General features: G+C 42.3%; 1 protein-coding gene and 1 pseudogene across 1 annotated transcript in view; one reads left to right on the top strand and one right to left on the bottom strand.

Annotated features, from left to right (window-relative positions):
• DCDC2 (doublecortin domain containing 2) overlaps nt 1-22,233 on the top strand; it is a 150,634-nt gene that overhangs the window by 44,845 nt on the left and 83,556 nt on the right. Inside the window, exons 3-7 of the mRNA XM_057699345.1 lie at nt 1,344-1,420; nt 1,813-1,944; nt 6,534-6,680; nt 8,392-8,446; nt 21,814-21,976. Coding sequence (XP_057555328.1) covers nt 1,344-1,420; nt 1,813-1,944; nt 6,534-6,680; nt 8,392-8,446; nt 21,814-21,976 — 574 coding nt within the window. The remainder of the gene's footprint in view (nt 1-1,343; nt 1,421-1,812; nt 1,945-6,533; nt 6,681-8,391; nt 8,447-21,813; nt 21,977-22,233) is intronic.
• LOC130831501 (sorting nexin-18-like) lies at nt 15,289-21,117 on the bottom strand (annotated as a pseudogene).

Genomic DNA, 22,233 nt, shown 5'->3' with positions numbered 1-22,233 from the left:
GATTATCAAATGGTGTTTCAGCAGCTGGAGGAAGGGAGGGCATTTTAAGCAGAGGGGCAAGATGAGCAAAGGCGTGGAAGAGGATTCGGGGTGTGGTTTGGGAGTGGAGGAGGGTAGGTAGGCTGGTTTGACCTAAGTCACAACTAGTGGTTAGGGAGGAAGGAGTGTTGGTGGGAGATGAGAGAACCAAGTAAGCAGTGGTTGGTCTCGGGGGTCCTTGTCGGCCAAGCTTCAGAGTTGAGATATATCTTTCAGTGGACCCAGGTAGCGAAAGACTGAGGAGAGGATGGGATGGGAGGAAGTAGGAAGAGGAATGATGAAGAGGAGAGAAAGGGCCAAAGGGTCGAGGGAGAAATTGAAGACACCAGATGGGGGTGAAGGGGTACCAGCTATTTAACGGAACAAGTAGAGGCAGTAGGGGACAAAATCAAGATGGGTCTTAACTTCGTAAAGGGATAAGGATCCTTCTTCTGAGGCAGCCAGTAAAGGAGAAAAGTGGTGGAGATGTAGATGAAGTGGATTATGGAGGGAAGGGCGCTTGAAAGCCTTCATGCTTGTTGGCCTTTATTTTCTTGAAGTTTGGAGGGAAATGATGTGCTGAGAGTGAGTGTGCCTGGAGTGGGATTTTAGGATTTACAATGAAAGGTAGGGACTTGGACAATCCACTGTGGGAAATGTAAGAAATCGTTGATTTGGGAGGAGGACAGCGTTGGCTGATGCCAAAGCCTTGTCTCAGGCCAAGGTGCCCAAGGGGCCATGTGGTTCTTGGTACAGCAGCCTGGACCCTGGAAGCAAAAGGAGCCGGAAAGATGACCAGACCCACCCAGATGCAAGGGGGTCGGGAATGGAGGGTGGTGGTGAGAGTGTGGCTGGTGGACAGAGGAAGAAGTGAAGTCGAGAAAAGTTGATGGACTCAGTCTCAAGAGAATAGGGTGGGGTCAAGTGCCTGGTGGGGACCCAGAAACTCTAGGGAGCAGGTGGCTGGAGGGAGAGAGCACTTCGTTCAAGAGTTTATAGGATTATTTTATTTTTGTTTTAGAGAAAGTAATTGTTTAAAAAATAGCCTTAAAATTCTCATAATAGCTCAGCAGTTTCTGACATTGGCACACATCATGAGCAGTATGCCCAGGGCTTAAAGGAAATTTTTCTTGAGAGCTCTGTTAAGGCCATATGCCATTGATAGGGTGTGAGCCTAGAGTGTCTAAGTAAGTGGAAAAAAAGCAAGGTTTTAACAAAGGCAACATAGATCTCAGCCAGTTCCCTGGAAACCTGTAATTTTTCCTTATGGGGGAAAAAAACCCACTAACATAAGCTTGGTGATTTGTATGTCTTTGCTTTTGAAGGTAAAACCAGTAACCCACAGCAGGATCAATGTGTCAGCTCGCTTTAGGAAACCGCTTCTGGAACCCTGCAGTATCTTGTAAGTTGGAGTCCTAAAATGGATGTGGTGGTTTCCTTTTGGGTTGGGATTTATTCTGTAGTTATTTATTTATTTATTGGCTGAGTTGGGTCTTTGTTGCCATGTGCAGACTTCTTATTGCAGTGGCTTCTCTTGTTGCTTAAGTAGTTGTGGCATGTGGGCTCAATAGTTGTGGCTCGTGGGCTCTAGAGCGCAGGCTCAATAGCTGTGGCGCATGGGCTTAGTTGCTCCGTGGCATGTGGGATCTTCCTGGAGCAGGGCTCGAACCCATGTCCCCTGCATTGGCAGGTGGATTCGTAACCACTGCGCCACCAGGGAAGCCCCTTATTTTGTAGTTTTAAAGGCATAACTGTGTCAAATGGTTTGGCTCACTGGCTTTGCTTTTTTCCCAGCTTGATTGCAAATGGAGACCTCATAAACCCAGCTTCTCGACTCCTCATCCCTAGAAGAGCCTTGAATCAGTGGGATCACGTACTACAAATGGTCACGGAAAAAATAACTCTGAGGAGTGGGGCTGTCCACAGGTATATCAAAGTAATCTTGCAAGTGGATGGGTTTCAGAATTGTTGAGGATATTCCCAAGAGGTTCTGAAGTCACTGGTCCCTAAATTTGAACATCATCTCACCAGTTAGGCTGTATATGCCTTGGTTTCTCTGTCTGTAAAATGGGTATATAGTTGTTCGTAGCTTGTAGGGTTGTGTTAGGAAGGAGTTAATCCACATAAAGAGTTTAGAACAGTCCTTGGCACATAGTAGCTCGTCAACAAATATCAACCGTTTATATTCGTTGGCACGTATAGTAGCACATCAACAGATATTAACCATTTTTATTTTTTGATTTAGAGCAAATAGGCAAGCATCAGCATTGTTTTATTTGAGGACTTTTTTTTTTTTTTTTGAGTGAGCCACTTTCTTTACTCTTAATTAACTGTCCTTTTCTTTAGGAGATATTTATAATTATCTGATGGTCCAAATTATTTGCCTCAGGTAAAAAAATCAGACATTAGGAGGTATTAGTGGGTTTAGGAAGGAGGCAAGTTAGAGAGGATAATTAAATGGGGTTGCCTAAACTTGAGAAATCAAAAACATTTTTCTCAGAGTCTAAAATTTAAGTGAAGGTTAAAATCATGGCTTTTAAGTTGTGGAGCCTAAGAAATTACACATTGATGGAGGCTGACATTTATTATCTTATAGGTGGGAGGGTTACAAATAATATAGACATGTACAGAGATTATACCTAATATGTGACACACAAATATTTGAACTCCAATGAAGAGTTTTCTGATAGTTCTTCTTGAAGCCTATCCTCACCCAGTCTCTCTAACATACTCTACTGGTAGAGAACACTATAGACATATGGGGTAAAATAAGCTCTCAGAAGGTTGTATGTTTTTCAGTTAAATGTGGGTACAGATTAATGTATGCATATTTACATATATTAATATACAGTTTCACAACCATTGTGATTTTAAATATAATTGTTTTAATTGAAAGTATAATACTTCACAAGTAGTAAAAAATTCAAATAGGACAAAAATATAAATAAAAACTATTTCTCCCACCTCAGGCTCCCCAGTCTTTTTTTTCCAGTACTTTTCTGCATCATGGAAACTGGAATTCTTAGAAACATAAATGGGAACACACAAAATAAATGTATAAATACACCTTGCTTTTCCCCCTGTAAACAATTGATCTTGGAGAGGTTTCTTATCCGCACAAATATCTCTCTTATTATGTTTAATGACCACAAAATATTCCATTTTTTGGGTGTGCCTTTATCTATTTTAGCAGTCTCCTCTTGATGGAAATTTCAGTCACTTTCAAGCTTTTGCTGTTACGGTACATGTTTTTGTATCGAAACAGAGTTTATTAAGAGATGAAAGTGTACAAGTTGAATTGCTGTATTAAGTGGTGAATGCTATTAAATTTTGATAGCTATTGCCAGCTGTTTTCCAAAGAGTGTGTACTAATTTACCAAAAGTGCATGAGAGGGCCTGTTTTTCATGCTCTCATCTATGCTGTAAAACTAGGAAACATTTTGTCTTGGGGAAAGTAGTATTTCATTGTTTCTTGAATTTTATTTAATATACTACAACAACAACATCATCGATCATTTCTTGTGTGCAAGTCATTATTCCAAATACTCTACATTTTTAACTTAACTCAGCAACCCTGTGAGGTAAATAGTTCTATTATTCTCTTTTAATAGACATGAAACATGAGACACAGAGGGGGAAATTTACTTGCCCGAGATTATTCAGATAATGAGTAGAAGGGCTGGAATTCAAGCCTAGTGGGCAGTCTGCTCCAGAGCCTGTGCTGTTAACTACCAAGCTAGTTTCTAAATAAATGCCATGCATTTATCTTCCATTATATGTGAATAACATATGCGTTATATATGAATATGAATATATTATATATATATATATATCTCTTGGCCTTTTGCACATTTATTTTATTGATTTATAGGTACTCTTTATATATATTACAGAAATTAGCCCTTTCTCTCATATGTTTTGAATGTGTTTCCAGTTTGTATTTTTGTAGCTCTTTATGTTTCTTTTTGCATACAGATGTGTTGAATTTTGATGCAGTCAAATTTTCAATCCTTCATTATGATCATTAAGTTCTGTGATTAGCTTAGGTCTTCACGCTGAGGTTATAAAAATATTCTCCCATGTTTTTGTCTTTCAACTTTTAAATTTCATTTAAACCTTTGGTCCTTTTGGATTTTATTTTAGCATCAGGAGTAAAGGCAGATCTCAATAGTTATATACTGATTTTTTTTTGACATACGTAGATGTAAAACCCACTAAATAAATAACATGAAGCACACAGATACATACACACAATTGCATGTCCAGATACACCTATTCATACATATATTGATATGAACAAATTGATACATAGAAATAAAATATATTCAAGAACAAATACAGAAATGAGAATATAGTTATATATCCCCTGAACACCCAGATAGTTGGAGAGGCTTAATTCTTAATGTCATGCCAGACCTGAGTGAGGTTTGTTTGCTGCTCACTTGGGACACACCTACCCTCCCTTAACAGAATAGAACAGGGAGGGTTGGACCCTTCCTGTGCATCAGCATATATATCAAAAGCATCCCACACAAATTGGTTCAACTCTGTTTATGATTCTTGTGTTCTGTAGCAAAGGAAGAAAGCAGGTCAATCAGAGTCATATAAAAGAAGGCTAAAATCACAAACTAGAATTTATTCAGTATCCTTTACCTGCCTGCAGAGGAAACCAGTGAAATCTTGGCTCTTTCCAGATCCATAACTTTGCTGCCTTTTAATTTCTAGCTATAAAAGTTAACTACTGATTCAGATCTTCCTATTTTGAAGGGAAATGAAAGAAGAAGAATATATGGATCTGGGCCAGTGGTTCTCAGCCAGGGCAGTGTTGCAACCAGGAGATGCTCACAGTGTCCAGAGTTGTAGGGAGTAGGGGCGGCTACCATCTACCATCTAATGGGTAGAGGCCAAAAGTGCTATTGACATCCTACAATTCCCAGGACAACCTCTCCACCTCTCCTACAATTATCAATAATTCATTAATCCAAATGTCCAAAATGTCAATAATGCTCAGAAACCCTGGTGTAGGTCAAGGCAGGAAAACCAGATATCTGAGTTAAGTGTTGGTGTTTAGACTTTCAGGGATGGAATATTATGAAGAAAGACTTTAGCATCTTTATACTAACTCAACACTAACACATTTTAGGGGGTTTTGTGGCTGTTTTTGTTTTAGTTCTTGATTCCATATAATAAGGGGTAAACAAACAGACAGGTCAATGGCAACTATCTCTGCCCTTAATTATATAAGAAGCCTGAGAATTTTAAAAATTATTATCTTAAAACCTTTCCAGTTACTAACTCTTTTGTTTATCACCTTCAAAAACATGCATTGTTTTTCTGGCATAGTTTTCTAATAGTCCGTTTTATTTTATTTACTTTTTAAATAAATTTATTTATTTTATTGGCTATGTTGGGTTCTTACTGCTGTTTGCGGGCTTTCTTTTAGTTGTGGTGAGTGGGGGCTACTCTTTGTTGTGGTGCGCAGGCTCCTCATTGCCATGGCTTCTCTTGTTGCAGAGCACGGCTCTAGGCGCGTGGGCTTCAGTAATTGCAGCACATGGGCTCAATAGTTGTGGCTCACGGGTGTGGGCTTCAGTAGTTGCAGCACATGGGCTCAATAGTTGTGGCTCACGGGCTCTAAAGCACAGACTCAATAGTTGTGGCGCACGGGCTAAGTTGCTCCGCGGCACGTGGGCTCTTCCTGGAGCAGGGATCAAACCCGTGTCCCCTGCATTGGCAGGCGGATTCTTAACCACTGCGCCACCTAGGAAGCCCTGTTCTGGCTTGTTCTTTAAACAAATTCTGTGGACACTTTGAAGTCGTCTAGCAAAGTTATCACTGTTCTTTTAATAAGTAACATATTGTAGTTTGCAGCAGCAGTTTTACGGTAAAGGGAAGTTCTTGTGAAACCCCTTGATTCTGGGAAGATGAGGGAAGGCAAGAAAGAAAAAAAAAGTGAAAAGAAGCGTGACCACTGTGCAGTCCTGCGTCATTAATACTGGCAGTGGGTTCTTTTACCTCCTGCCCTCTCACCTCTTGTTTTCTGACCCAGTTCTGTGTGCTTGGAGGTCAGATTTTGGCCGAGGGCTGCTCTTGCATGGAACGTAGTAAAAGGCTTGTCAACCTGACCAGTGCATTAAGAAAATAAATTTTAAAAGTGCTCACAGCATACAAGTAGAAGAATCAAACTCCAGTGGAAGCCAAGGTTCACTTAAAGCACGACGTTCTCCATAAGTTAATTCTTTCCCTCTAAAATCTAAACATGGCAGCAATAGGGGAGCCTTATGTTAGATGGTCAGTTACTTAGGATTAAACACTGTACAGCTAGACAGTAACTGCATCTGCATTACAACATTGGTATTTGGCTGAGTCTAATGACTGAGGCATTTATAACTCAGTAATTAGTATAGTAACAGATGAACTGACTTAAGAACAGAATTTTTAATGGACTTTGTGATTTTAAAAAGTTATTGCAATGCTTGTTAAAATTTTAATCGCTGGCATTCATATTTTGGCAGACTTTATACTTTAGAAGGAAAACTGGTTGAGAGCGGGTCAGAGCTGGAGAATGGGCAGTTTTATGTGGCTGTCGGCAGAGATAAGTTTAAGAAATTGCCTTACAGTGAATTACTTTTTGACAAGTCAACGATGAGACGGTCTTTCGGGTAAGTTTGCATCCTCATTCACTTCTCATATTTTAGTTATCACTTGAAATAGCATTGAGTCTTATGCTGACCACTGGTCTATTTTGTTTATCAGTTAGAATGGAAAGCATGTATGATACACATTGATTGGTGTTTATTTTGCCGTGATCAGAGATTGAGAACTATTGCATAAAAATATAATTTTGAGGAATCTATGATAGACTATATAGTATTTTTTACTATTCACTTATGAATTTATAATGAATATAAAGGTGTATTTTTGTGAAAAAGATACAGGGCAGTGAGCTTCTATGCAGCATACATTATTAGAAGTTTTAATAATGTCTTAACTGGTTAGCTAATTTTTTCAGTTGGTGCATAGACTTCTATAGGTAATTAAAAATTAATATTTTCTACTTAAAAATAATAGTAAAATATGAAAATGATATAGTTCCTTTTGTACAAATAAGTAGACTGGCTGGATGTGTAGTTATTTAGGTAAATTTTAAAGATTACACTTTTAACTACATACAGTGCACAGTGGACCTTTTTCCTCTATGGGATGTCGTGTATTTGTGAAGAATGCATTATTTCAGCCCAGTAGATGGACTTCCAGGGCATGCATTTGCAAGAAGAGCCCCGGCCCCTGATGCAGGGACCCCTCCGCTTGTTCATGGTGCCCTGCATCACTGCTGCTTTTTTTTGTCCACTTGCTAGGAAACGGACTTTTTGTAGTTGTCCCCTGCTAGGGCAGGTGATATGTGACAGAGATAGAGCAGGATGTCACCAGTTTGTTCTCCATTAATTTGCAATCTGTGTAGCTTGATGGAGAGGCTAGCCGAGGGTTTCTAAATAGGTAACAGATGAAATGGAATTTCAGGAGTGGTGTTTGAAGTATGCAAGAGTGCATCATTTTCTAGAACTTTAGAACTATTTACCAGCAGACTTACTGCCAACCATCCTTACCCATCCATGAAATCAAATCCTTCACAACCTCTGCTAAGCAATACTGGGTTAGGCTGTTGTGCATTGCAGTACACACTGCAGTGGGAGCTTGTACTTGTACTTGTACTTGATGGCAGTGAGAAAACTAGCTCGTGGTGGCCTTTCTCAGACAGATTAGTAAGATTTACTTTACCTCTTTGGCCTCCTATTTTCGAAGAGGTTCAATTGGGTTTCAAGATGGATCTTTTCCTATAATAGAGACATCTGGGAAATAACTTATTCTTAGAGCTGAAGAGAATTTTGTACTTTTCGGTGAGAATGACTGGTTTAGAAACTCCCTGAATTGAAATGCCAGTGTTTTGCCATTCTGTGCTTCTATCAAAGGTAGACATTATAGACATGATAAAAACTATAGAAATTTATAGTTTTAAACGTAATCTGGCAAAACCATCACTCGGCTTGGTAAATGATTTTTTGAAATGCAAATAGAAAATTTAGGGATTTGATTTTAAATGCTATGAAAAAATTCAAGACAGTACTAAATTTATTTGTAAGCATCAATTAAAATACTATGTAAGGAAAAATTTAAAATCTTTTGGAATGGAATTTGGAAATGTTATGATGGTCCTTGTGAAATTGGGAAAGTCTGTGGTACTTTCTGTGAAATACTGATGTCTGTAAGTAGCTGGTTTCCAGGTTGGGATGACAAATTGAGATGACAATTATCTTGTCTTATATATTATTTTGAATAGTGCTCAGATTTCTAAATTGCAATTTATTTCCACAGTCAGAAAGCCTCTTCACTACCTCCTATTGTAGGATCCAGAAAGTCTAAAGGGAGTGTAAGTATCAGATGCTTTCCTCATTAATGTTCTATATTTCTGTATGATACAGAGATACTGTCCTTTGGGTTTCAATTAAATTCGAAGAAGTGAAACTTAGCCAGCTTGTGCTGTATAAGCAATTATGTGAAACAACACTAGAACATGAATGTTACTCCTAAGTTTCTAAAGGAGAGCTAGCATTTTAAAAATATGGATTTCAAAATAGATATCTTTTTCCTAATATGTAGACCTGATAAAATTTATACCATGGTTGAAATCTAGGCAATAATACATAAATGAGAAGAAATGCTGTATTAGGTCACATCAGTGGTCTGCCCAGTTTGTTTTCTATCACTGACAAAGACTAAAAAGAAAGTTTTTGTAACAGTATGGTAATCCTCAGTTATTTTCCTTTAAAAGATGGAGAATCATTCCAAATATTTAGCTCCTTATCAGAATCTTTTCCATCCATCATTCATTCGTTCATTAATTCAGCAAATGTCTTTTAAATACTCATTACGTGGGAACTGTGGCAAGTGTTTAGTAGGTAATTTCTTAACCTATTTGTATTTTTTGTCTGTACCCCCTCATGGAGATGCGTTTCATGTCATGCTGGAGTGTTGCTTTGACAGGTCTTCTTGGCGGAAACTTCTCTTTCTACTCTTTTGGTTGAATTTCCTGACCTGTAGTGATCAGAACTAATCTGACATTTCCCATTTCTGAACTGAATAAGCAAAACCCTTATATGGATGTTTTGTAAAATAAGTGGCTGCTGGGCAAGGATACTGTCTCCTAATGATGTAGCTATTTCTTCTCCTCCCCCCTTCCTGTAATATCACGTGAAATTCTTGAAAAAGAAAAATAATTTTGTGTGAAGAAACAGTGCTGACCTCAGCATAACAAACAACAGACATACTCATTCGCTGAGACTATTGTACTACTTATGACAAAGCTCTTGGCCTCAAGAAACTTACGGTCTAATTGAAACAGAGAAGACAGTTTGAACAGGTGACTAACAAGCTAAAGCTAAATATAACAAATGTGCTAAGATGGGTAAATAGAAGGAATAAGAAATGGAAGAAATCAGTGTGCATTGGCCAAAGTACGTGGAGGAAGTTGAATTTGAACTTTGCCTTTGAGGACTGTTTACGATTCAGGCGAAGGTTGTTGAGAGGAAAGGGGCTTCAGAGAGAAAGGACAGTGTGAAAAAAGGAGCAGAGATGAGCACACGGAGACACGATAAAGTTGGCTTCTATTTGGCGAGCGCTCAAGGGTTTGACACCATGCCAAGGTCTTTACAGATGTGATTTATTTAACCCCAACCCCACGAGGCAGGTACTGTTGTTATTGCATTTAAAAATGAGAAAAGGAAACACAGATCGTAGAAGTAGCATCTCCAAAGGCTCCACTGAGCAAATGGAGGGGAAGGATTGAGTCTAGGTGGCCTGCTTGGGGGGAGCTCATGCTTCCGACCCCAGGGGGACAATGAGTCCCTCAGGCCAGCTGGAACAGAGGACCCGTCATGGTGTGGAGGCTGACATGCCTCACATGGCAGGTGGTGGCAGTTCAGGTGACCTTGAACGTCAGAATGTGGAGTCTAGTCTTTAGCCTTGAGTTGAGGGCAGCTCATGAAGGCGTCTGAGAAGTGAGAATGTTGATCCATTCTAGAAAGGTCAGATCTTTTACGTGGAGGAAACCTTCACATGTGAGAGGCCACAGGTGAGGTATCAATTACGAAGCACCTGCAGTAACCTTGGTATAAAGTGGTAAGAGCCTGGACTAGGTGGGTGGCGAGGAAGCAGCAGGAGTGATTATTGCTCGTGAAGAAACAAGGGACTTGCTTGGTGGTTGGATACAGGGGGTTGATGGAGTGGTTGGAGCCAAAGATAACTGCAAGTTTCTGAGCTTGGCCGCCTGAGAAAATGGTGGTACGATGGCTAAGAGGAGGGCAGCTAGAGGAAAGAATGACCTGCTTCATTTCCAATGCATTGAGTTGTAAGTGTCATCATGGACTCTAGTTGAAACATGTTCAGCAAGTAGTTGTAAATGGCAGAGACGGAGGACATCAGATGCTGATTTGCAAGTCCATCCACACCGTGGGCACAGTCGAAGAGCAGAGACGTGTCATGGTGGTGTTCTCCCCTCGCACGCAGCACAGCCTGGCAAGGAGCAGGGTTCATCGCACTGCTGACTGAGGGGGTGGGGGAGTGGGAGTTGAGAGAGAGGAAGAGAGAGAGAGAATGCAGTGACAACCACAGAGGACCCGTAACTTCACAGGTATGGAGAGCAAGGGGAAAGAGAGTTTTCTACTAACTAAAAAATGTATTTAGGCACTATAAAGCCGAGTAAAACGCAGGAATTTAGGGTTTGGAAATTTTGTCCTCTGGCTTCTTCTCAGGACTTTGGAGTGGAATCTCTTCCACATACCATGCACATATGAGCCCATTAACTCTCACAGTACAGCTGGAAAGGTGATGGTTAAACAGAGACCAAGTATAGCTGAATAACTGACCCAGGTCACAGGGAAAGTTCATGTCAGAACCAAGATCAGGACTCAGCTCTTTACAGTCACAATTACTGAACCTCGGGATTAGGTGCTTACTCTTCTGAAATTTAGAATGTCTAATTTTTATATTAAAAATGTAATGTGTTTCCCATTTTAACATTCATACACAGGAGGCACATGCATACCTCTTTCTTGCTCACTTGTTTGGAATATCTTTCGAATCTGTGCTGTGAATACAGGGTCATCTAATGATGATTGGCTAAGTCTTCTGTGTGTCTGGCATGGAACTAAGCCCCAGGGAGATGGCACTGAGCAAAAAGACAGCACTCTCTCTTAGCTCTGCCCTACTCAGCGAGACAGAGGTTACAGAGGCAATGCCACAAAGCAATATATAATTACAGAGTGTGACTAAAATGAAAGAAAAGTACAGAACAATATGAGAGAAAATAAAGGAGAACTAATTTAGATAGGTATATCAGGAAAAGACCTCTTGGAGGACATGGCCTTTACAGACTCAGAGTGATATGTTTCCATTTCATACAAAGCAATGACTCGAGATTATATTGCCATGCATGACTTAGAAAAATACAAGGATGGCAGAATCTGTCCCTCTGTCCACAGTGCTCCTGTTACCGAGTCAAAGTGCGCTCTGCTCGCCGCACGACAGCCAGGAGACGAAGTGTTGAGGCCAGGAATAGGACTTTATTTGGAAAGCCGGCAGACCGAGAAGGTGGCAGACTCGTGTCTTCAAAAAAACCATCTCATTGGGGTCTGGATGTCAGTTTGTTCTGTAGAATCAGAGAGGGAGAGGCTGTGAGGTAGTAGAGTAGAAGGGCCATCAGTCTTGCAAGACATCTCTGGGAATAACCAGCCTCAGTGAAGGGATATTAATTTCAGCCATTCACACAGGTGCGCAGGGCAGATTGTCTGCCTGTGAGCTGAACACAGGCGCTTTAGTTTAACATTCAGGCAGAGGGGCAGTGTTCCCTGAGGCAGGCCATCATGTATGATCACAATAACAAACGGAGCAAAAAGCAAAGGTTAAAGTGAAAGAAACAGGTCCAACATGGAGTCCGATTCAGCTGTTCCCGGTAACACTCCCTAAGCGTTCTATAGATTCATCCATCCATCCATCTGCTCATCCAGCCATCCACCCAGCGTGTTTAGTGAGCACTTACTGAGTGCTGGGAACTGCTCCAAGCAGCTGGCGTAGATTGGTGAACAGACAGACAAGGTTTCAGACCTCACGGAACTTTCGTTCTGGTGCCTGTTGTCTGTGGGGTGGGAGGAGGGAGAGTGGAAAATGGGGGTGACAGACTGTCAGCCTCTACACAAACATGTAAATAATTTCAGATGGCGATAAGCACTATGAGGACAGTAAAGTGTGGCAGGGCACTAGTTGATATAAAATTCTCTGAGACTGAGGCCTTAATGATGAAAAGGAGCCAGTCATATACAGTGGGGGCAGGGGAGAAAGAGCCTCCATGGTAGAGGAGACAGTCCCAAGGGCCCTTGGTAAAGAGCTTGGCATAAAGAAGTGGAGCAGAAAGAAGGCTGGAGTGGTCTGAGATGAAATTGGAGGGGCAGGCAGGGCCCAGTTGTGTAGGCCATGCATGGAGTTTGGATTTTATTCCTTACTGGGACACTGTTTGAGGGGTGGAAAAAGAGAGTGATCTTATTTGATTAACATTTTTAAAGGATCATTCTGGCTGTGATGTCCACAGAGGAGTGGATCAGGGCAAGAATAGAAGCAAGAGGCAGTGGGACGGCTGGAGTCCAGGTGAGTGATGCAGGTGACTTGGACAGGAGGCAGCAGGGCCGACGGGCATCTATCCTACTTCTTGGAGCATATTGCAAGTGTCTGTTGTCATTGATTGACACGTTCATCCAATAGCCATCTATTGAGTTCATATTATGTCCTGAGCACTGTTTTGGTGCTTGTGAGGAAGGGAAGGCAGAGAGTCTAGAGGAAACTGTAAATGTATGAAACTTCAATTCTGAAGGGGGAAAAAGGCAAACAAATACACATTTGATATTAATCAGGGATAAGAAAAATACATGAAGATACGGGAAGAGAAAGTGAGAGAGGGTGCAGTGTCCTTTGAGTGGCCCACGTGGGCCTCTTTTAGGAGGTTATATTCAGCAGAGGGGAGTAACCCACCAGGCACAGGGTAGGTGCTCATGAAACCTGTCTAGTGGATGTGTAAGTGCTGTGAGCCACACAGAGAGAATATTCTATGTCGGACATTCCAAAACCACGAACTCAGTTTTTGAGAGAAGGATCCGTTTGCTCTGTTCCTGTAATTAATTGGTTCCCTGGAGAATGTATGTGGTTTTAAGATTGTTAACTGCTTGGCACTGGGTAGGGGTAAGTGAAGGGGACTGTGGGCGAGCTGGCTTCAAACCTTAGGAACTACTGTCCAGTCAAAGGGAAAGCATCCCCGAACTCGTGATACAAATCAAAGGGGACACAGAACTGGATTTTTTTTTTTTTGAAGGGCATGATAGTTTATTTTAAAAAACTGTACCACACTGACCATAGTGACCAGCATACACGTTATGATGGCTTTTCTCTTGGGTATCAACACTGCAGTATTTTTGTATACTGAAATGTTTCAGTAGGACCAAGAACGTTAGAGATATAAAGCTCTTGATGAAAATGAACACTAATAATTCGGGTGCCCTACCCTACAGAATTAACTTAAACCCTTTATGAATCAGTGATATTATAATGTTACATAGTTATGAAGAATGCAAGTTCTCTTCTAAATAGGCAGCATGAACTTATACTTCCTTGTTCTTTAGTTTTTATAATTTAAGCTATGTCCACCCTGGCCAAAGCACAATCATACAAGACACCTCAGATAATTTCCATGCTACCATTGCACAAGTTTAGTGATTTTTACTTAAACAAACAAAAAAATCAAACCACTGTCAAAAAAGGAGGCAAATAAAATTGATTTTCCAATCATTTGAAAAGCATAGTGCTTATTTCTCCAATACAGACTCAAACTTAAGTTAAATGCTATCATTATAATCTCCAAACTTCTGCAGTAAAATTAACATTTATATATATATATGGGTTTTGTTTATAGAGCTGTATTTTGCAATCAACAAGAGAAAGTTATGTTTTAGAGAACAATATATCTGCTGATAGTTCCACATGTCGGTAGTAGAGACAAAGCCACATGATGTTAAATCTGGCTCTAAGGTACCTAAGGTATAAAATTTTGATCAGAATTATCATACTCTGATCTTAAAAATTCAATCCATGTGAGATTACTTTTTAGAGTAAATGTGCTGTTGAGTAATCATTTCAATAACCTCTTTGTATGACTATCTGCAAACTGACCCTTTTCTTTAATGAATGTGACTCACCAACATATCAAACTGATCTCTTTATTTCTATGTTACCATTTTAATACCCAGGGATTTCTGAGGCAGCATAAGTTTGACTTCATTAAAAACAGTAGATACTTTAACCTTTCAGTGACAGTTTCTAAATCTGTAAACTCAGGAATCACACTACTGAGCTCAGCAACTATAAAAACATTGAGATTTTGGCATTTCTAACCAGAATCTCTTTGTGCTTTTTAAATTAAGCTGCCTTTGAATCTTTTTGGTACTTACCAGCCATTTGTATTTCCCTTATAATAATAAAATAATATACCTAAAGTAATTTTTAAGGTTAAATGTCCTAGGGGCTTATCAATACTTAACAACAACAACAACAACAAAAACAATTACTTTTTTCCATCAGCATTTGGAATAGTAGAAATTATTTCTGGTCCCTCCTTAGTTCAACCAACACTACTTTTCATCACGTTTAACACTGAATTTTACAGACATCCCTGAAAAGTTTTTGATTAAGTAAATGAGTGAATCATAGTGGAGTCTCAATCAGTTAACATTGTAGATCCACTAACAGAAAAGAAAAGAAAAGAAAAGAAAAAAACCCACACTGAATATTAAAAGAAAATCTTCACCTTTAAAGAAAAAAGAAAAGAAAACCCTCCTAAGAATTAAAACCGAGCGTATGTTGTCGCTGATTCTGTGCTCTTGTCTCCAACTGATTAGACTCCTTCTCCGGGTTGTAAGACATGTTCGATTAAATCTCCACACCAAGTCTCCAGGACACTTGAGTGAAGAGGCTATGCTACTGTAGCACCTAAGGGAACAGAGTGGCACCATTTTCCTCCCTAACAGACACCACATCCACAGCTGAGCATGGGTCTCCCTCCGCTGTGCCCGCCAGCACGCACCAGGGGACGACACTCTGCGGGGCAAGCTGATGACGGCTGAGCCCCCCACCCGGCCCCCAGCACCGACAGGAGGGTCCCAGCAGTTTGTCATTATGTGCCCTGGCTGTTCACTCTTTCAATCAGAAAAGTTGTGGTTACTTTAAAAAGGGAGTGGGGGTGTGGAGAAATGAAAAACCAAGAGTCTAAAGGCACAAAGTCGCAGAGCTGCTCTAGTTGGAGTTTGTAAACAGAGAATAGGTTGAATTTAGGTAATCCCAATCTAGGAGAGTAAAAAGGCATCCACAGCAGGCTTTTACCCAGCCAGCTTCTTTGAGACCCTTCATAGGTTTTGAGGTCTACAAAGTATGCACTAAAATACCCATACTTCAAAAAGCAATAAGGCAAATAGTATAATCATTATTCCAAACGTTACAATGGTAGTGTAGGCATACATAGCATAATTTAGTTACAATGTGTGGTACTGTTTCTAGTATATATAACCATATTAACTGTTGCTTTCCTACATACTCATATATTCAGCCCAGTTTCAGTTGAACACAAAACCATCCTTGTACCACTGCTGATAGTTGGCAATAGCTCTTTGATAGCAGTTTTTATTCTGCTGTAGAAATTATCCTTGAACTGAAAAAAAGTCCACAATCCAACGTCCAGTCATTAAACACTATCAGATTTGTGAAGAGCTTCTTCCAACTTCTGTGTCACTTTTTGGAAAAATATTATTTGTTGTTGTAAGAAATGCTGCATCAGTGATTTAAAGTCTCTTACGCGAATTTGATGGAAGTGGTGAATTTCAGCCAAAGTGGCAAAAGAAATAGTGTTACAGCGATCCTGAATGCCGTCAGCCTTTTGGACCTCCATCTTCCCTTCCTCCACGTGTCGCCTACTCTCCTTTACTTTGGTAAGAGCTCCTTTCTGAACGTGGATGATGTCGGGGAAGTTGGCCAGGTGCCCCTGGTACAGCGCCAACAGGTCCATGACGGGGTCCAGGTCCTGCCTGGTCTGCTCGGCGAAGAGCTCGCCGATGGCATCGTAGGCATCCCCGGTGAAGGCGATGGCATGGTTCAGGGCGGCCGAGAAGGCCTGCTGGTCCAGCTCAAAGGCCTGGCTGAGGCCACGGAAGGACAGGCCCACCTTCTGATACTCCTTCTTGAAGCCCGTCACCTGCTTGCGCGCGAACTCATTGGCCGTGTGGTGGAGCTGCAGCGCGCTGTCGTCCATCTTCTTGGTGAAGCACTTGAAGCCGTCGATCTTGCTCTCCACCTCCTGCAGGTCGAGGGCGGCGGCGGGGGGGGGGCGTGCTCAGGGTCAGGAAGAAGTTGGCGCCCACCATTTCATCCTTCTCGGACTTCCTCTTGCCCTGTTTCCAGGCCTTCTCGTCGGTGCTGCTGGGGCAGGTCAGGAAGTGCTGGAAGACGTCGCACTGCGCCAGCACCGGATGGCTGGCCATGTGGTTCATCCACCAGATCAGGCCCTTCCAGCGCTTGGAGATGAAGTCCTCCTCGAAGCGACCGGTGGCCTGCTTCTCGGGCAGGTGGGGCACCGAGATGACGGGGAACTTCTCGGCCAGGCGCGCGTACAGCCAGTCGAAGTGCTTGTAGCGCCGGTGCACCGGCACCTACGTGTGCGTGGGGCACCAGCTTGTAGGAGATGCAGCTCTTCATGCCCTTGAACTTGGTCTGCTTGGTGGGGTCGTCGATGGTGTACTGGAAGGGTAGCGGTTCTCCTGCCACTCGGGGCCGTACGGCCCCAGCACCACGCACAGCTTGTCGCTGTCCTTCACGAAGCCCGACGCCTCGCGCAGCACGAAGGCCTCCCCGCCGGACTTGACGAAGGTGGAGAAGCGGTTGAGGTTGCGGCTCACGGTGGCCGAGCTCTTGGCCCCGGACGCGTGGTGCTGCGGGGGCGCCGCGCCGCCGTGGGAGCCCAGCGACAGGTCGGAGCGCGTGGACGGGCGGTAGCGGCCCGCCGCGCCCACGCCCCCCGCCGCCGCCGGCCCGTCGAGGTCCGGGTGCGCGCCGCCGCCCAGCACGCCCGGCTCGTCCGCCACCGTGGAGCTGTCGTCCCACTCGTCGTCCCAGTCGTCGTCGCTGCCGTGGATGGCCTGGTAGTCGCCGCCGTGCAGCTGCTGCGGCGGCGACGGCGGCAGGGCGCCCGCGCCTAACGCGAGGCCCGCGCTCGGCGGCTGGAAGGCGCTCGGCGGCGGCGGCTGGAAGGCGGCGGGCGGCACGTTGGCATAGCGGGCCGGGCCGTCGACCGCCGGGCCGGGCTCGGGCGCGCGGATCATCTGCACGTAGGAGGCCGGGAAGAGGCCGCGGTCGCCGCGGCTGTTGACGCCCTCCAGCCACGCCTCGATGTCCCGCTCGCTGCACAGGCTCAGCACCTCGTGCTCCCGCAGCGAGATCTCGCCCGGACAGAACTAGATTTTTAGGAATTCATTTCTCCACACAGCTTTCTAGGAATGGCCTTATTGCATAACGAAGGGGAGTGTGGATGGGGGGGCCTGATAGAACTTAAGAAGAAAAGAGAGAGAGAGAAGACTGCCATAGTCTGCACAGAGGACCCTGCTGTGCAGAAGTGACGGTCAGCCCACCCTTGTGGTAGGGAGTGTGGGTAATGGCGGGGGGTGGGGGAGTGGATGGGTGGGGTTCTGGGGGTCCAGCAGACCCTTTCAAAACAGCCTGCGGATGCTGTGTGCAAAGCAGGGGAAGACCAGAAGTCGCCCCTCATTCAGACTGGGGAGTCACAGAAACGAGTACGTTGAGAATAATTTTACCTTGTGATTCTAAGTCTTGAAATCAAAAGGAAGATGTAAGTGAATCCTCTGAAGTTCTATTAAGTTTGAAAAATTTAATAGAATTTTTATAGAAAACAGCGGGAGGCTGTTCTCTGGCTGCGAGGTCTCACCGTACTGAATCCAAGCACCCTCTAGTGGAAGAGATATAAAATCAGGGACATATTTGAAAGTTAGAGCCAAAGATGACGTTAAATTGTCTTTAGTTGTCCTCATTACTGCGTGGCTAATGTATCTTGTGATCAGCAATGTAGAGGTTCAAATATTGTAATTGCTAAGGTTTTGGTAAGAAAAAGACACGATTATCCACGATTATTCATGTATCACAAAGTCGTGGTAAAGCAAAGTCAATTCCAAATGCTTCCCAAACTCCATTTTGCCCTTTGGGAAACTGAGTCCAGTTTGGACGAAAGGGTTCCTCACACTTCCCATCACCCAATACACTGACTCTCACAGCCTGAGTCTCGGTCTGGTCCCCTACTCAGAAGGTCTTCTGGATGCATCGCTGAAATACACACGCTGTGAAGGCTGCTGTGTGCGGCAAATGCCTCACAAAATTATTATAAACATATGGGCTTTATTGCCCATATGTCTTTGGCATGTTCATGGGGGCTGAAAATGAGTTTACTGGGGTAATGAAAGAAAACCGAGTTGATTGGATCTTGTTGGATAGAGCCTAGGGAATTATTTTAAAAATCCCAATTTCAGGAGAGGGAGGGGTGATTGAAGGGCTCTTTTTAGTTTTTTGTTTGAGCCAGAGGTCTGCTGTTCCTATCTGATGTTTTGGTACATGTGTGAAGCAAAAGGCAGGACAGTGGTTGAAGTATCACATGGGGTCTAGTTCTTGTGTGGGACACACGGGCTACTTGATTTCTTCCACTTGGGGATAAAGTTGTTATCTATTACTTCCAGGTGGCTTTTTAAGGAAACCATTCTATATGATAGCTGTTTTAATGCCTTGGGTATTAGGAAGCTTCAGCGTAGTAGAAAAATGAGACCTGGGTAACTTTGAGAAAGTTAATTCCTTTATCTGTAAAATAGTGATAATAATACCTATCTATACATTTGGTAAGTATTTGTGGTTATGAGTGTTTAGCATGCAAGAGGTACTTAGTAATATTGTTTTATCAACTAGTATTAGCTGTTATGAGATGGCAAAACTCCCCTTTTCCCTGTGTCCCACAGATAGCAGTGACTATCCACGTATCCAAGTTATGAGTCACATGGAGAATTCTCAAAAGAAAAAAGGAAAATCCCTCTTCTATCCTTTGACTTTCCCTCTCTCTCTCTGTAATTTATTTACATATTATCTATAATTTATATAATTAACTATGTAAATAACTGAGTATAATTTATGTTACATGATTTATTTATATTTTTGTATTAATTTATTTTTTAGGTGAATCAACATGTATTCTTTTTTTTAAAATTTTTATTTTATATTGGAGTATAGTTGATTTATAATGTATTAGGTTCAAGTGTACAGCAAAATGATTCATTTATACATATACATATATCTGTGCTTTTTCAGATTCTTTCCCATTTAGGTTACTTTATTTTTTTCTTTCTCAGTGTAATTTAGTTCTTACAGAGTGCCTGGAGCTTAGTCAGTAATCCATATTTGAATGCATGAGTGTCCATTACCAAAGCCACGCCTCACACAGTTATTGGAATCAGCTAGTCTTTCTTGATGCTCCAGAATTGCTCTTTTGAGGGTCCCTATCAAAAACATAGTAAATCAGAACTTCCTGTATATTCAAGAGAGTTGATTTTTTAAATTACATGAATCCCTGGGCACGCCAAGATGGGGCGTCTGCTTCTCCCTTGTTTTACCCCTTTTGTGAATAAGACTTTTTCCCAGAGCTGTAAAAAACTCTTTTGCTGAGATCCAGAGTTTCGCATTCTTTAAGTTTCATTTTAGTCCTTAAAAGTTCAACAGCATCTCTGACCATTCCAGGAGGCTTGCTAGGAGGGTTACTCCTCTCATTCAGGACTTTTAAAGTATTAGAATCTTGGGATGAATACACTTGTTTGAAAATAGACTAGAATGTGAGACCTGGCTGATGGTTTCTTCTCACATGATGGTTTTGGAATCTCTGCTATAATCACATTAGCCATTTCTCCTGCCTGGCAGTTTATGGCCTTGCGAGAAAGAATCATTGAAGAAAAGGAAAGGGAAAAAAAAACCCAACTCTGATTGCAGTTAATGCAATAATTAAATGGAAGCTGTATGTTTAAATTGCAGTTGGAATAGGAAATTAAATTATGCAAAAAAGTGGTATAGATTTGGACAAGTTTTCATACTGTTAATAAATTGATGCATAATTCATTTTCTTGTAGGCTATGACAAAATAGCATAAATAACTTCATTTGTAAGGCTGTGAATTTTTCTATTCTTAATTGGGCAATAGCTAAAACTAAGTGCTTCTGGATGACTGAATATATAAATGTTTAAAATGAGCAGTTATAATAGGTTTCTAGGCAGATTCGTTTGTTTAATATTGCTACACTTATTTTCAGATACTAGCACGGTACAGATGTTGCATAAAGATTGCACCCAATATGGTGTGAGTTTGATATGATTTTTAAGAAAAAGATATTAACTCTCTGCTCTTGAAGGAAGCACTCTGATGGTCTTTGAACAAAACTACATGCCAGGCACTGTACTGGTTCCTTTATAAACATTACCATTTCATCCTAATGATAGACCTAACGGCAGGCACATCAACCCCATTCAACTGATAAGGATCCAGGCTCAGAGAAGGTAGGAGTTAGTTACCCCAACGTCCCATAGGTGGATAGCAGCAGTGCAGTGGCTCTGAGCCAGGTATCTTGGATCTCTAAAACTTGCCTTTTTTCTGCTACCTGCAGCCTCACACCTTACACACTCAGGTAAGTGTAGCACCTGAGCGTCTGAAGGCCAGGGCTGTCTTGTTAGGAGGGAGTTTCTTGCAGTGGCCAAGCAGTGGCTGGGAATCAGCACAGCTGTTCCTTGGGTACAGTCGCCACCATTGTAGTGGCTCTTATGTGGCTCTCCAGGGGCTGTACGTGGGCCAGTGACAGGAGCCACTGAACTCAGCCTCATCTTCAGGCCGAGGAGGAGCCTCCTTTGCAGATGCAAGGTCTTCATTTTGAGATGCACATGGGATCAGAGGCAACCACCCAAGGTGTGATGGTCGGGGGCTGCCTTGCAGAAATGAAGGGCGTGTGTTCTTGAGCTGCTTCTGTCTGTGTTACTCTGGATTTGTGATTCACAGAGACCATGGCAGTCACCAACAGATGAGTCAATATTGGAGGATTTCTACAAGCACAGTGCTTGTATGATACCTATACACTCACAGTGACAACTAGTTAAGAAGGTATTTCTAGATTAACTGATCAAACTGGGGTTTGCCATTATTCTGCATCCAATAGCTAGCTGCTGATTCTTCTGAAAGGTGCAGGAGGGAGAGGATGGTTAAGACAGTGGACCTGCTGTGCTCCTTGCTGGCTGTATGGCCTTGGCCAGGCTTGATCACTAAGCCTCACCTGCTTGTCTATACAATGGGGTGATAACAGTGCCTGAGTGAGACAATTTCATAGAACACTGGGTCCATATTAAGTACTCAATTGTCAAGTGCTATTATTTTTATTCTCCTTCCTCCGGTAGACCCTTCCTCTGCCACCAAGAAGAGTTAATGTAGGTGACAGATAGTAGCAGAATTAGCACAATACCCCCGTCTCCCGCCCCCTGCTGTTTTTACCACTAGTTAGTGACTTGTACTGAATAGTAATCTCTTAGGGAGTTCATCAGCTGATAGTAAGGGTCTAATCTTTTGCCACGTAGGGAAATGACCGCCAATCTAAGTCAACAGTCGGATCCAGTGACAACTCATCTCCTCAGCCCCCAAAGAGGAAAGGGAAAAAAGAAGATGCGAATTCCGAAAAACCCGCGAAAGGGAAACAAAATGACAAGTTAAAGAATTCACCGCAGACAATTCCAAACAGTGGTAAGTCTGTTGTTACTATAATTATGTTGTTGTTATTGATCATCATTACCTTATGGCTGCGATGCAATTTTAATTTGTAAATGGATCCATTTGTTTCCCTGGGCCCACAGAAAAGACTCCTTATTGTCATAGATGAGAGTTTTCAAAGAAGACTTTCTGTGTGTGAGAGATGCTGCTGTTTTTCACGCTTAATTTCTATTTGTAATTAGAGATTGTGCTACGAGGACACGTGTTTTGAGAAAATATTTCTTGAGTGA

This window comes from Hippopotamus amphibius, chromosome 11 (genome assembly GCF_030028045.1).
Source record: "Hippopotamus amphibius kiboko isolate mHipAmp2 chromosome 11, mHipAmp2.hap2, whole genome shotgun sequence".
NCBI lineage: Eukaryota > Metazoa > Chordata > Mammalia > Artiodactyla > Hippopotamidae > Hippopotamus > Hippopotamus amphibius.
Note: the sequence above shows the minus strand (reverse complement) of the source record. Positions and strands in the feature narration are given on the sequence as shown.